The sequence below is a fragment of the Amyelois transitella genome, chromosome 18, assembly GCF_032362555.1.
Source record: "Amyelois transitella isolate CPQ chromosome 18, ilAmyTran1.1, whole genome shotgun sequence".
Classification (NCBI taxonomy): Eukaryota; Metazoa; Arthropoda; class Insecta; order Lepidoptera; family Pyralidae; genus Amyelois; species Amyelois transitella.
Window position 1 is genome coordinate 834,451 of NC_083521.1, and position 14,648 is coordinate 849,098.

General features: G+C 37.3%; 1 protein-coding gene across 1 annotated transcript; it reads right to left on the reverse strand.

Annotated features, from left to right (window-relative positions):
• Positions 1–67: 67 nt before the first annotated feature.
• Positions 68–12,138, reverse strand: LOC106137852 (ribosome-releasing factor 2, mitochondrial). Its single transcript, XM_013338776.2, has 14 exons — positions 11,891–12,138; positions 11,626–11,754; positions 11,208–11,345; positions 10,391–10,579; positions 9,807–10,021; positions 9,139–9,435; positions 8,445–8,534; positions 7,556–7,745; positions 6,667–6,822; positions 5,767–5,989; positions 4,423–4,540; positions 2,812–2,907; positions 1,791–1,937; positions 68–941 (listed from the first exon to the last, which is right to left on the reverse strand). The coding sequence occupies exons 1-14, from the start codon at positions 12,033–12,035 to the stop codon at positions 780–782; spliced, it is 2,295 nt and encodes a 764-aa protein (XP_013194230.2). The 5' UTR covers positions 12,036–12,138; the 3' UTR covers positions 68–779.
• Between the last annotated feature and the right edge of the window lie 2,510 nt (positions 12,139–14,648).

The following is a 14,648-nucleotide window of genomic DNA, read 5'->3' on the forward strand; positions in this document are numbered from 1 at the left end:
ATTTATATTTGTTGCAGACAGCGGCGTACCAAACTGTGATAAATAAAGAAACCATCTGTGATTTTGATTGTATTTATTATATATTTATAAATTACGTTACGTGTTAAATAAATAATTGCCTATGTAAATTAATATATTTTTTTTATTCATAAAACGAATTAACGATCAACATAAGCCCTTAATATACCTATATATATAACTTTAGTCGGTCGTTTGCCATGTTCAAATGTCATAAACTATCCAATGACTTTTGACGACACATTTGGTCCAGTTGCAAATATAAAGGTACAGTTACACATGCTAGTTAGTAGCATGCTCTTTAGTATGCTCATTAGCATACTTGTTTCGAGCAGGCTCTGCACTTGTCTACATTTGCTAGATATAAGCATGCTAGTAATACATACAATACTTAGTAATACATAATAAGCAAACCTGTTCACACACGCTATAAGCACGCCCTCTTCCACCCGCGCTGCGGGTAGCATGCCCAATAATCGCACGACCGTCGATTTTCGAGCAAACTCGAAACAAGCATGTTCATTATTATGCCATATGTATTTACTAACACTATCTCTAAGTTTTCTGTATTACTAACAAAGTGGATCATGATTACTGAATAAATAAATTAAATTATTAAAATTAATTATTATTATTAGCAATGTTTCAACACACGTGCCACTAAGTAGCAATTGCTCAAAAGTATCATGCTTTCGTGCTACTAACTAGCATGTGTAACTGTACCATAAGTACGTATCAGGACTTGAACCCGCGACCAGCAATTAGAATCCTGTGACGTTGCGTATCGCTTTCTCCTCGTCGTGTGGCGCCATCTGCCTGTTGGAGTGGAACTCCATGCTGAAGGTGGCAAGTCCTGAGCTCAGCGAGCGGAGGGTTGAGGAGTACCCCAGGAGCTCTGATAGCGGGGCCAGACATTCTATTACCTGTGGGCAAAAACGCATATATATATATTATCCTTTACGGGGTAGACGGAGCCAATAGGTATATAGGTCACGTTCAGCTGTTTGGCTTTATGATAGAATTGAGATTCAAATAGTGACAGGTCGCCTTTTACGATATCCGTGGGAACGAGATGGAATGGTCCAGTTATATAAACACGTCTATATGCCTTGCGGGGTAATATAGGGCAAATACAGAGCCAACAGTCAAGACTAAAAGGTCAAGTTCAGGTCAAAAAATTATTTTTTTGTTAATCCAACAAGAAAAATATATTCAAAATTAATCTGGTGCAAAGTTAAACGTGGCCTATCAGTCTTTTCAACACTGTTGGCTCTTGCACCCCGCAAGGGATACAGACGTGACGTATATATACTACCCCTCAGGGAAAAAGGCGTGTTATTTTATCTATACTAATATTTTATTCATTCATTCATATAATCTATTCTAATATTATAAAGCTGAAGAGTTTGTTTGTTTGTTTGAACGCGCTTATCTCAGGAACTACTGGTTCGAATTTAAAAAAATCTTTTTGTGTTGTATAGTCCATTTATCGAGGAAGGCTTTAAGCTATCCATCATCAACTATTAGGAGCGAAGAAATAATGGAAAATGTGAAAAAAACGGGGAAAATTCCCTTACGTATAATTAAATTCAATTACTCCCAAAATAATCATTCCACGCGAACGAAGTCGCGGGCACAGCTAGTGTATGTACGTATACAGGGTGACTTTTAATTCAACTCAGAAGCATGGGTATAGTCTATGTTTAAAAGGATGCAGTTGTTTTAAATGTCACCCTGTATAACTCCTCTGCTCCTCCTCCTAACCCACTGACCTTGTGCTGGTTCCTCAACTGAACGTGATGCAAGTCAGCCCGCCTCCGCGCCAAGTCGGCCAGGACTCGCGCGCTGTGACTCTCGGGGCAGACGATCTCTAGCGACATCACCGGCTCTAGGAGCATCGATTCAGCCTCCTCGAACACCTGCCAGCGACAATTTGAAATTCTTCTCTACACATGCGCTTTGGAAGCGGTATCTATACTAATACTTATTATAAACCTGAAGAGTTTGTTTGTTTAAACGCGCTTATCTCAGGAACTACTGGTTCGAATTGAAAAAATATTTTTGCGTTGAATAGACCATTTACCGAGAAAGGCTTAAGGCTATATAACATCACGCTGCAACTATTAGGAGCGAAGAAATAATGGAAAATGTGAAAAAGAAACGGGGAAAATTATTCATCCTTGAGGGCTTCAATGATGCCCAAAATAACTATTCCATGCGGACGAAGTCGCGAGCACAGCTAGTTAGTTATAATTAGATTTAAGTGATGTGACGTCAATAAGTGGTAGATATACAATGTTGAAAATAAATCTATTCTATTCTAATTCATTTAAGGTTTCAAGCAAAAAGCCAACAGCGAAATGTCTGACACCAATGTTAATTGCATTTGTCAGAATTTCAAATGTAATTTGTAACGTATCATGTTGCCGCAAAAGACCAGCAAACAGCATTAATTATAAAAAATTTGCAAAATCTTCAGCTGTTGAAGCTCGGCGCTGATCACTTGTACCTCATTAATTCATTCATTCATATAATCACGTCTGTATCCCTTGCGGGGTAGACAGAGCCAGTAGTCTTAAAAGACCGATAGGCCACGTTCAGCTGTTAGGCTTAATGATAGAATTGTGATTCAAATAGTGACAGTTTGCTAGTACATCGCCTGAAAGAAGAATCCCAAGTTTATAAGCCTTAGTCGCCTTTTACGACATCCATGGAAAAGGGATGGAGTGGTCCGTTCTTTTTTATATTGGTGCCGGCAACGAAACGGACACTTGTTCCTATTTACATACATACCTTTCTCAAACACTGAACTACGGTGGACGAAATTATCGATTCCGACGTTCCCCTGCCAACTTCCAGCCAGTGCAACGTCACTTGTGTGTCCACCATCTGGATAATATAATGGATATATAATATTGAAGAAATTGGAAATAATATAACCGTTTATTCTTTGGCAAGAATTGCAAGAAAAACAGGCAGGGGAAACCACGGCTTTTTAAAAAAAATATTGTTGTAATCATGGCTGTATGTACATTGTACATATCTATCATTTAAACAGTGCTGTGTGGTCCCCGGCGCCAATATAAAAAAGAAAAGAACCACTCCATCTCTTTTCTATGGATATCGTATAAGGCGATTAAGGGATAGGTTTATATACTTGGGGTTCCTCTTTTAGGTGATGGGCTAGCAACCTGTCACTATTTGAATCTCAATTCTATCACTAAGCCAAACAGCTGAGCGTGGCCTATCAGTCTTTTCAAGACTGGTGGCTCTGTCTACCCCGCTAGGGATATAGACGTGATCATATGTATGTATGTATGTATGCCTGGTGGTTAGCAAGATGAGGCCTAAAGTGGGACACGAAAACTCGAATAATGCCCATTCACTTCTTTCTCCTGGTTTTAGTCCCGGTTGCATCCTCACCTATCTTGAGAGGAGCCCGGGGTATGCTTTTGACAATGGAGCCAGGATTAGGTGAGTCAGGTTTTGACTCGAAGCAACTCCCATGTGACCTCCGCAACCTTAGCAGGTAAACCTAACCCGTATTGGATCCATGGTCACATATCCAGTTGCCTAAATGTGCAGGTTTCCTCATGATGTTTTCACTTACCGTCGTCAAGAGCATCTGTTAGTATTCAAACTAATGTACATGACTTTGAAGAGAATCATTGGTACTTGGCCGGGGTGATATTTGAACCTGTGCCTTTCTGCGCATCACGCATTTTAACCGGGCACCTTACCGATTCGACCACCGACGCTCTATACCGTATCTATGCAGTGTAGTTTATTCCGCCGCTTCTTCTACATATGCGCTTAGGAAGCGGTACTAGTTATAATAAGATTTAAGTGATGTGACATCAATAAGTGAAACTTTGTATACAGGGTGACATTTAAAACAACTGCATCCTTTTATACATAGACTGTACCCATGCTTCTGAGCCGTTTGAGTCTATTTTTATTCATCATCATTTTCACATTTGAAAAACCCTCAAAAATTACGTCACACGCTTTATTAAAGACCAATACCACAAAAAGAAATTAAAACTAAACATGTAAATAAATGCCTGAAAAATAAATTATTTTTCTAGTATCAAGATGACAAGATTCAAAGTGCGAAATGGTTACTAACCGTTTACGCTATCTACTGAACTCCGCATGGCCATAGCGCATTGCGACATTCAACCTTAATTCCATTACATTGAGATTAAAATCCTATCAAATTGCACGATTTAAAATTTTGTTTTTTTTCGTACATTCTGAAATATGAACCGATATTTTTCTTTTAAAGTTTTTAAATATCCTTTAGATGAGTACACTTAACAGTTAAATTTATGCAGTTGAATTAAAAGTCACCCTGTATATTGAAAATAAACCTATTCTATTCTGTATGAGTGGGACATTTACCGGGCAGCCCAGCTTGGGCCCGTGCTGCAACGCGGACTGTACGCCGCGCTCTACGGCGGCCAGGCTGCGCGGGCGCACGTGAGCCAGGTTGGCCGCACTGTCTTGGGATTTTGCCAACCTGAACATAATATAGAAAAGGGAATGTTAAGATGGTTCGGTCATGTGGAGAGGATGAATGAAAGCAGGTTGACTAAGCAGATATACAAGGAGAGTGTGGAGGGAAAGGTCGGAGTGGGAAGACCTAGACGAACGTATCTTGATCAAATTAAGGACGTCCTGGTAAAGGGTCTGGTCAAAAGTACCCGAAACCGCCGAGCTTGCATGAAGAGAGTTATGAATGTGGATGAAGCGAAGGAAGTATGCAGAGATCGTGGCAAGTGGAAAGAGGTAGTCTCTGCCTACCCCTCCGGGAAAGAGGCGTGATTTTATGGATGTATGTATGAACATAATAACATACATACATAAAATCACGCCTCTTTCCCGGAGTTGTAGGCAGAGACTACATCTTTCCACTTGCCACGATCTCTGCATACTTCCTTCGCTTCATCCACATAATAATGTTTATTGTTTAGACGAACAAAATATTTAGAAATGAGAAACCCTGATATATTACAGCAACTGACAAGTGAAGAAGTTGGTCCCAACACTTATGTGTGGGAGTGAAAGTTGGGTGTGAAAGCAGAATAAACGCGGTGGAAATGATAGCACTAAGGAGTATGATCGGTGTAAAATTGAGTGACAGAATAAGAAAAGTATGTTATGATGTGAAAGAAGATATAGGGACAGGAATAGAAAAGGGGATGCTTAGATGGGTTGGTCATGTCAAGAGTATGAATCAGGTTGACTAAGCAAATATACAAGGACAGTATGAATGGACTGTTGGAGTGAGAAGTTTTCAAATTTGGAGATATTTTGGCAAAAGGTCAATTCGAGAAAAAGTTATAAATGAGAATGTAGTAGTTATAATTAGATTTAATTGATGTGACGTCAATAAGTGATACCTTGTATCCAATTTTGAAAATAAATCTATTCTATTCGAATGAAGTGAAAGAATTATGCAGGGATTTACGTATTTAACAACTGAATTATCGATGCAGGCTACCGCTAATTTATTATCTCTTTAAGGCACCTAAAAGATTATTTACACATTTAAAATTCTCTGTATCTGTATCATAAAATAACACTTTTTATCCACGTTCGTTCTTTGGTAACCAGATTTTGTTTGATAACTGGTTACGAAAATGGAATTTACTTGTCATTTTTGTAACCATCTTTCATTAGCAGCTACGAAAATGGTTTTTGTAACCTGTAGTGTGTTAAATCGGTATAGAAAGTTGCACTAACCTGAGAACCTTATCCTGACTAACTCCCTTCACGTTCTTGGCGGACATTTCCACTTTGACGAATTGCCTGGCGCCGGCCATTTTCCTATCGACAGATACTGTTTGCCTGGCGCTGCCTACCAACGTCTCACGGTACGCGATCTGCAGAGCGCCCAGTTCCACTTCGATTTTATACTCGCGGATAATGCGTTCCTTAATTATTTCTAGGTGGAGTTCGCCCATACCTGAAACGAATATATGTATTGTTATAGACATTTCTTGGCATTCTCGTCTTAATATAACTGAAAATTTACCTATGATTCGTAAAGATATCGTAGCTTTATCATGAAATAAATTCAGTTTGTTTAACAATAGTTATTCAGTTTTTTTTAAATATTTGCATAGAAATACAGATAAATAAATTTTTTATCTGTTAAATGGGTGTTACTAAAGGATCGCACTTAGGACCATTGTAAAAAATTGAGAGTGTGCCTCAGGGATCACAATTGGGACCTCAATTAAAAATGGGTGCACTACAAGGATGGCACTTAGGGCCACTCTTAAAATAGGTGCTTTTAAGAAACACATTTAATACTTCTAGAAAAGGGCAACACGGTAACACTTGAGATCTCTGGTCAAAATAGATGTTCTTGAATATTTGCGTGTTTTTCCCGCGACTTCGCCTGCATAAACTTTAATTTACAAATGTAAAGAGATCAGAACGGGATTCTTTTTCGGATTAAAGTGTGAATTCTACCTGTCATCATCATCTGTCCACTATCGTATCACATCTACCATAGACCTCAAGCTTTGATCTTCTTGTACTGCCTCCAAGTCTGAATGGTAGCAAGAAGTCTCATTGGAACAGGCAAACTCCGTCTCTAGTACTGTGTACATAAAGTGAGTTATTGATAAAACTTACCTGCCAGCACCATCTGGCCACTATCGCCGTCTACTGACACCCTCAAACTAGGATCTTCTCTCTGCAGTTCAGCCAATGCTGTCTCCAACGCTGACTGAAATGCAGCGCTGGGAGGCTCGATGGAACAGACGAACACTGGCTCTGGTACTGTTGTGCCTGAAACGAAAGAGTTTTTAGTTCAAAATCTCAACTTGTCAATAAGTTCTCTAAGACTATTTACAACAAAATTAAATTAACCAATCACAGTGCTCCGATCTTTGCGAACGTACCCTGATTAGACGACTTCAAATCAACTTAAATGTAAGCTTATAGACACATATCAAATGTCTAAGGTGTTGTTCTTTTAGTTTTTATTATCTCGACCAACAATTTAAGATCAACGATCCTAATCACCAATACAAATATCTTGCTCATAATTTGAACCAAAATGGCGGCACGTTGCGTACTAATTGATGTCTCACTTATTCCTAACAAGACTCAATTATTTCTCACGGCTAGGTTCAGCATCAGCTCCTCTACTTTGCTTTGATCGCTCAGCATCGAGGACAGTTTACTATTGGCGGGGTTTGCTCCCTGCTCGTGTGTTTTTAGTTCCATTTGATAATAGATGGCGCTAACTGTTGCCGACTTGTAGTCGGTAAAACAGAAAACAGATTAAGTGACCGACGAATTCATACTGCATTACTTTTGTTTTCAATTCCATTCTTCTGCGTCTGCAAAATATGCTGCCTTTGTTATAACTAACTGTATTCTAAATTAAGGGTACCCCATTAATCCTGTTAATGGGTTAGCTGTGAAAGCATAACCGATAGATAGACTTTTAATAGACCCGTTTATAATTTTGTATTTATATGGAAGACTTCCGTTTATTATTGATTAATTCTCTTACCTATTCCTAGCAGCACTTCAGCCAGCTCCTCCCGGCTGGTTTCAGCCTCCATGGCCTGCAGTCTCTGCCGGGCGCTGGGCAGCATCAGCTCCCCCACTTTGCTGCTGTCGTTCAGCATTGAGGACAGTTTGCTTTTGGCGCGGTTCGCCGCCGCCTGAGTGGATGTTATTAGATCACCTGTCATGGCTGCCTGTATGGAAACAGGATGAAGGTAATTATATAAGCATAGACTTGTTATCTTCTTTTGTATGTTTGTTTGTTTGTTATATCTTTATTGCATAGTAATTAACACAGTAACAAGAAAATAATATACATAGTTATAAAAGAAACAAATCACTTGCAATGGCGGACTTATCCCATGAAGGGATCTCTTCCAGTCAACAGGCAAACAATAAAGGAAATAGATAATTCAGTAAAAAGCGGCAAGTCACTGTGTTGTATGTATGTATTAATTCATATTGATTCTTATCGTTGGCCTCTGTGGCGCAGCGGTAGTACGCTTGTCTGTGACACCGAAGGTCGGGTTCGAATCCCGGCCAGGGCATGATGAGAAACGAACTTTCTCTGATTGGCCTGGGTCTTGGATGTTTATCTATATAAATATTTATTATAAAATATAGTATCGTTGATTTAATATCTCGTAACACAAGTCTCGAACTTACTTCGAGGCTAACTCAATCTGTGTAATTTGTCCCGTATATATATATTTTCTTTTTAAGTAAATCTTTGCTTGCGCGATTTAAGACTTCTCGCTGCTTTTGACTAATAGCGTCGCGTGATTGGTTTGTTGTGACTTGTGGAGTAGAGTTGTTCGCCACAAACTGATTAAAGTGGAAATCTTTATACATATACATTCTAATGGTGATTCAACAAAATTTTTTTGTATTACCTTGAGCGAGCTGACCACAGCTATGTTCCCAGCGGTCACAGTCTCCACCGGCTTGTATTCGTCCGCTAGTGCCACATACAGCGATCCTGTCTGATAAGAAAATACTTCTTTCATTTTCTGAATCATTCAAATTTTAATTAAATTTTTTTTATTCATTATTTTGGGGCATTTTAAACATCACTATTGTCATAGCTTTCGGTTTCACAACAATGGTTGACGATAAAGTACTTAAAACTAAATTTACTGGCGCTTCCAAAGCGTCGGTGCGTAGAAGTGGTAGGTAACAAACTGCACTGCAGCATTTTCTTCAACAACGTCAACTTCACAACTATTCAAACTTAGAATAGGCATGTGGACGAGAGAATATATTGTTCAGATTAAATGACTTAAATGAAATTTTTATAATAATAAAAAAAAACAAATTCTGCGCATCACGCAATGGTTAATTAAACACTCACTAAAATTTGTAAAGTTAATATATTGTAAATTAAAACTTAAAACATTGAAATAAACATAAAATGAAACGTGAATTCTAACTTGTCTTAACTTTGCGTGGGTAATGTGAAAAAAAAAACAATTGACTCTCACCTCTTAAAAATTAACTTTTTTTATAAGCTGCCAGTACACTAACAAAACAAACACGCATTTTAACCGACATACAAAAAGCTGTCTATAATATAAAAACTATCCATACCTGCTCGGTCTTATCCCTGGCCAAATTGTAAATCTTCTGATTCCTGCTGATCTCACCGCTGTACAGCCTCAGGAAGGTCAACACTCCTCTCTGGTCATCGTGCTGCACTTTGAAAGCCCTTGCAGCCAATTCTTCACCGAAGCAGCTGTACAGCTCATTGCATTGCAGCGGTGTTGGCAGGTATGACACTATGGCGTCCATGAGTGTCTGAACACCGATGTTCTTGTAGGAACTGCCGCAGAGGACAGGGAAGCCTTTCATGGCGGTCGTGCATCTTCGAATGGCTGCTTCTATTTCCTTTAAAAAAAAAGAATCAATTACTAAATAATATTAATACATATGGTCACATTCAGCTGTATGGCTTAAAGATGGAATTTTGATTCGAATAGCGACAGGTTGCTAGCCGATTGCCTGAAAAGAAGACTCCCAAGTTTATTAGCCCCTCCTCCAGTCGCCTTTTTCGACATCCATGCGAAAATTATTCTAAACTACCGGAAACCACACGGCAAATATGAATTAATATATTATAGGTAAATATATTGTATATTTCTTAAGAATATATAATAAATAACCAGACTATATATATTTTAAGAATTTTACACAAAACATACAAAAATATAAATATATTCAGATTATAATTAGTGCGTATTATTAATAACGAATCTCACCTTACTACTCAAGTTATCCAATGACTCCTGCTGTATTATTGTCTCTGCTAAACGATCGTCCATAGACGAGAGACAGTCCACCAGCTCCCTGTGACTCGCCACGCTGTCTTCCCATTTCTTGCCATCATTTTCCTCGGACAGTTTTCGACGGGTGAAGTTCTGACCTCGACCTTGCGTCCACACTACTTCTTCTAGGGTCACCAAGTCGATGAGCCCTGAAAAATATATTGGTTTAGTTTTTTTTTAATCTGTTGCCATGATAAAAATTGAAAAAAAATATAGTTTGTTTGTTTGATGAAATCGGGTCAAAGTCCCCAAGAGTATGATGACAGTGATGATCAAAAGAATGATCACGACACTAATAAACCAATCACTATATAGTATAAAACAAAGTCGCTATTTTAGTCTGTTTGTCTGTATGCTTAAATCTTTAAAATTACGCAACGGATTTTGATGCGGTTTTTTGTAACAGGTAGAGTGATTCAAGAGGAAGGTTTTTATGTATATTTTTTTCCGAATTTTGTACCCGTGCGAAGCCGGGGCGGGTCGCTAGTAATTAATATAACAGAAACATCGTCATACACCTATAAGCCTATGTTCGTGTTGCAACGGCGCGTGTAACTGAAGCGGCGTCGCTTGCAGTTTGTCTCGTATGGAGCGCAAGCAGACATTCACACTGGCGTCAGAGCGGTCCATCTTGTTCAAGTAGAGCATCCGCGGGACTCGGTAGCCGGCCGCTTGCCGCCACACGGTTAGTGTTTGGGCTTCTACACCTGTTTGATAGAAAATGATAAGATCATTAGTTTTTTTTTAAGGAATACCACTTTAATGCTTTTTTGCAGTAATAGCCTGTAGAAGTATGACAAAATATGGGACCGAGTGAGGTGTAGACACTCTCATCTTGATTAAATATACATACAAATTCGGGTTCAAATCCCGGCCATAGGCATAATGAGAAAATAACTTTTTCTGATTGGCCTGGGTTCTTGGATGTTTATCTATATAAGTATTTATAATAAAATAATATACATATATATAGCTTTTAATCTGCGCTGCCTCTTTGGTTATGGATTTTCCTTTTTATTTTGGTTGACTGGAAGAAATCCCGATTGGGATAAGTCCGCCATTGTTCTTCTTTATCCAATGACTGTTTTATTTTTGTTATATTTATTTTTTTGTGCAATAAAGAGTTTACAAACAAACAAAATATAATATCGTTGAGTTAGTATCTCGTAACACAAGTCTCGTCAAGTAAGAGTTTACTTCGAGGCTAACTCAATCCTGTATATATTTATTTATTATTATACATATAGTCACATGTATATCCTTCGCGGGGTACACAGAGCCGACATTCTTGAAAAGACTGATACCCCACATATAGCTTTTAAGGCTCAAACCTACCAGCAGAAGCATCCAAGACCACCACAGCTCCGTCGAGCACAGCAAGACTCTGTTCAACTTCCATGGTGAAGTCAATGTGACCCGGAGTGTCAATGAGGTTGATCTGACTGCCCCGCCAGGGAAATGACACAGCCGCAGCTGAAAGAATTACACATTTTGAGTCATTTTCATCATCAATTGGCCTACAACTTTAGTAGGTTGTTAGAAAAATTTGTTCATCAGAATGAACCAACCAGCGTCATAGCCTAGTCACTACACACACGTGCTGAACGAGGACATTTCGGTGGATATATATTTTTTTTTATACTCACTAACCTACTAGGAATAGGATTGTATTCACAGTATTGTATTTGAAGTTAAGGCAGAGGTCTCACGGACAACGGAAGAAATAAATATTTAAAGAATTAAATATGTGTACATGTAATTGTGATCCCCCTTTGTCTTTCCTGCTCCATGTAGTCCGTTACTGTATTCCCGTGATGCACTTCACCCATTGATCTGATTGTACCCGAGTAAAACAGCATCCTTTCTGTAGTTGTTGTCTTTCCTTAAATAAAAGATTTTATAGGTTAGTCTGAAATTGGCGACTTATATCAAAAAATGCATTCAAAATTCACGATTCAGCTATGAAACGGTGTTCATATAAAACAGTAATTCCACATTTGATTTGTAATTACACTAACCTGCATCGATATGAGCCAATATACCGATGTTACGTATTGTTTCGACGTTAGTTTTACGTTTGTCTTCATTTTTCGAACAATATTTTCGAATAGAAAATCCTTTTAATAGTTTCCTGTAATTTTTGGTAAAATAGAAAGACTTCATGTTTTCATTTCAGGAGAAAAAAAACCAAATCAAATACAACAATTTATTTTAAAATTAAATTGTGAAGTGGGAATTATTGAATACAGATGTTTGCTGTTTGACGTTGATAGTAATTTCAACTTGACTTTGATTGACGTATTATTGATGTCTAAAATCTCAGTATGAGTATAGACTTTCAATTAATTAAGAAAACAGATAGCATCACTGCGAAAACGATGTGCTAGTCAAAATAAACTTGGGACCAAAAATGGTGGCCTCTCGTAGTGCTATACGTATTATGATATCAATAGTTACATTGCACGTGCCGTATAGTTTCCGGCATTTTAGAATAAGAGTACTGCATCTCTTTCTAATTTGTGTTTTATTTTTTGCATTTTTTGCTCCATATTAATAACGCTTTAAATTTTCAAAGGATATTTAATTGTTATTTCCCTTTAAAATAAATAATTAAAGAACTATTAAGTAATTTTTACAGGTACAGATTACAAACGTTATTTATAAGCAATTTTTGGTCGATTGTAGAAAAGTGAATATAAAAAAATATTAAGTAGGTAACAAACGTCATAATGGTGCGGTACCTGTTATACGCGAGTCCGACTCGCACTTGGCCGGTTTCTTCTTACATGTTAGCAATGTAAGATCATAAATAAATAAACTTCCTTTAAATACTTTTTATTAGAAAACAAATACCTATCTATGTATTTGAAACCCTTAATTAATTCATATTTCATATTCGTATTTATTTATTTCTTAACAATACAATTGTGTTGAAAATTTTGTAAAATAATACCACCACCATCCCAATAGCATTACAAATTAAATTACTTAAATACATTAAATCGAATTAAAATCAAACATAGAAAAGTGGATAAATGTCAAACAAAATAAAAATAGTAATAAAATGTCAATGTCGTAATCGCGGGTCGGTAATCGTATTTCGCTGTGTCGTCGCTATTTGCGATTTAAATAATCATCTAAGGAGTAGAAGCACTTTCAATAAATAAATTTTTAATTTGTCAATAAAATGCTTTGTATACAGCAAGTCCTTCAAGTCCATGGGCAGTCTATTAAAAAACTTTACTACCTGGTAATGAGCACTGTGCTTCACTACTAATAACCGGGCTACTGTACCTGTAACAAAATCTTTTCGTCTACTTGCTTCTCTTTTAAGTCGTTCCTCATGAGTCTCATAGTCATTAACATTTTTAGGGAAATGTGACAGCAATACCAAAATATATAAACTTGGTACAGTTAATATTCCCAAACGAATGAAGTGGTCTTTGCACGACTCTTGTTGACGTATACGTGTTATAATTCTTATTGCCCTCGTTTGCATAACAAATGCCCTTTTCACGTTATAATCGTAACTAGCCCCCCAAAACAGTATGCTATACCTTAATTTAGATTCTACTAAGGCATAGTAGACCAATTTAAGGTGTTCCGTACCTACTTCTTCCCTGAGACTTCTTAGTACATAGCAAGCCGAACTTAGTTTTGCTTCAATATCGTCAAGCTCGCACTTCCAATTTAACAGGTAATCAACGTGGACACCCAAAAATTTTACACTTTCAACTAAAGGCAAAGGCTTATTATCCAGAGAAATGCTAATACTTTCCTGATTTTGTGTATTCGTTTTTATTAAAATTAAATTCGTTTTGGAAGCATTGACAACGAGGCCATTTGCATTAAACCAATCGCTAACAGTTTTTAGGGAATTGTCCACAGATTGTTTTAGATTTAACATATTGTCGGCTGATATTATTATATTAGTGTCATCTGCGTACAGTATTAATTTAATTGATTCTGGATCAGTGGCGGAGGTGAATTCAACTAAATCATTCACAAATAAGGCGAAAAAGACAGGTCCTAGAATACTACCTTGCGGTACTCCTGTTTTGATATTTGATACACGTGATTTATAAACTTTCTCACAATTATCTTGATCTGAACCAGTTGAACTTGTTATCTGCACAAACATTCGCCTATTTTGCAAATATGATCTGAAAAGTTGTAGAACTTTACCTCTTATCCCATAATGAAATAGTTTTTCTAGCAACAATTCATGATTCACTGTGTCAAAGGCAGAACTTAGATCCAAAAAGACGCCAGAAACTTTTTTTTTGTTATTTATAGCACTAGTAATATCGCTAATAAGAGCATTTATTGCATCTAAGGTTCCTACTCCTCTCTGGTATCCATATTGCCTTATATTTAATATACTATTTAAGTTTAAATGACGTACTAATCTGGATTTCATTGTCTTTTCTAAAATTTTGGACAATATAGGCAGAAGTGAAATGCCTCGACACATTTTTGGATCCAGTTTTGACCCCTTTTTATGTATGGGAATTATCTTAGCCAACTTCAGCTGATCCGGAAACACACCTTCTTCAAAACAATTGTTACAAAAATCACTTATCGGTCTAGCCAGTATATCAATATTTTCTTTTATAATAGAAATTGTTACCTCATCATAGCCACTAGATTTCTTGGATTCCATCGATTTTACTATTTTAAAAATTTCATCAGCTGTAGTAGGGTTAAGTAACATTTCTTGGTCAACTAATTTTACTGATTTCCTAAGAAACATAAGTGCTTTGTTAATGTCAGCCA

Coding starts and splice junctions, on each gene's coding strand:
- LOC106137852 (XM_013338776.2), bottom strand. CDS start 12,035: ATGAAGTCTTTCTATTTTACCAAAAATTACAGGAAACTATTAAAAGGA. Junction 10,022..10,390: donor ACACGAACATAGGCTTATAG/GTGTATGACGAT, acceptor TATATTTTTCAG/GGCTCATCGACTTGGTGACC. Junction 9,436..9,806: donor TGGATAACTTGAGTAGTAAG/GTGAGATTCGTT, acceptor TTTTTTTTAAAG/GAAATAGAAGCAGCCATTCG.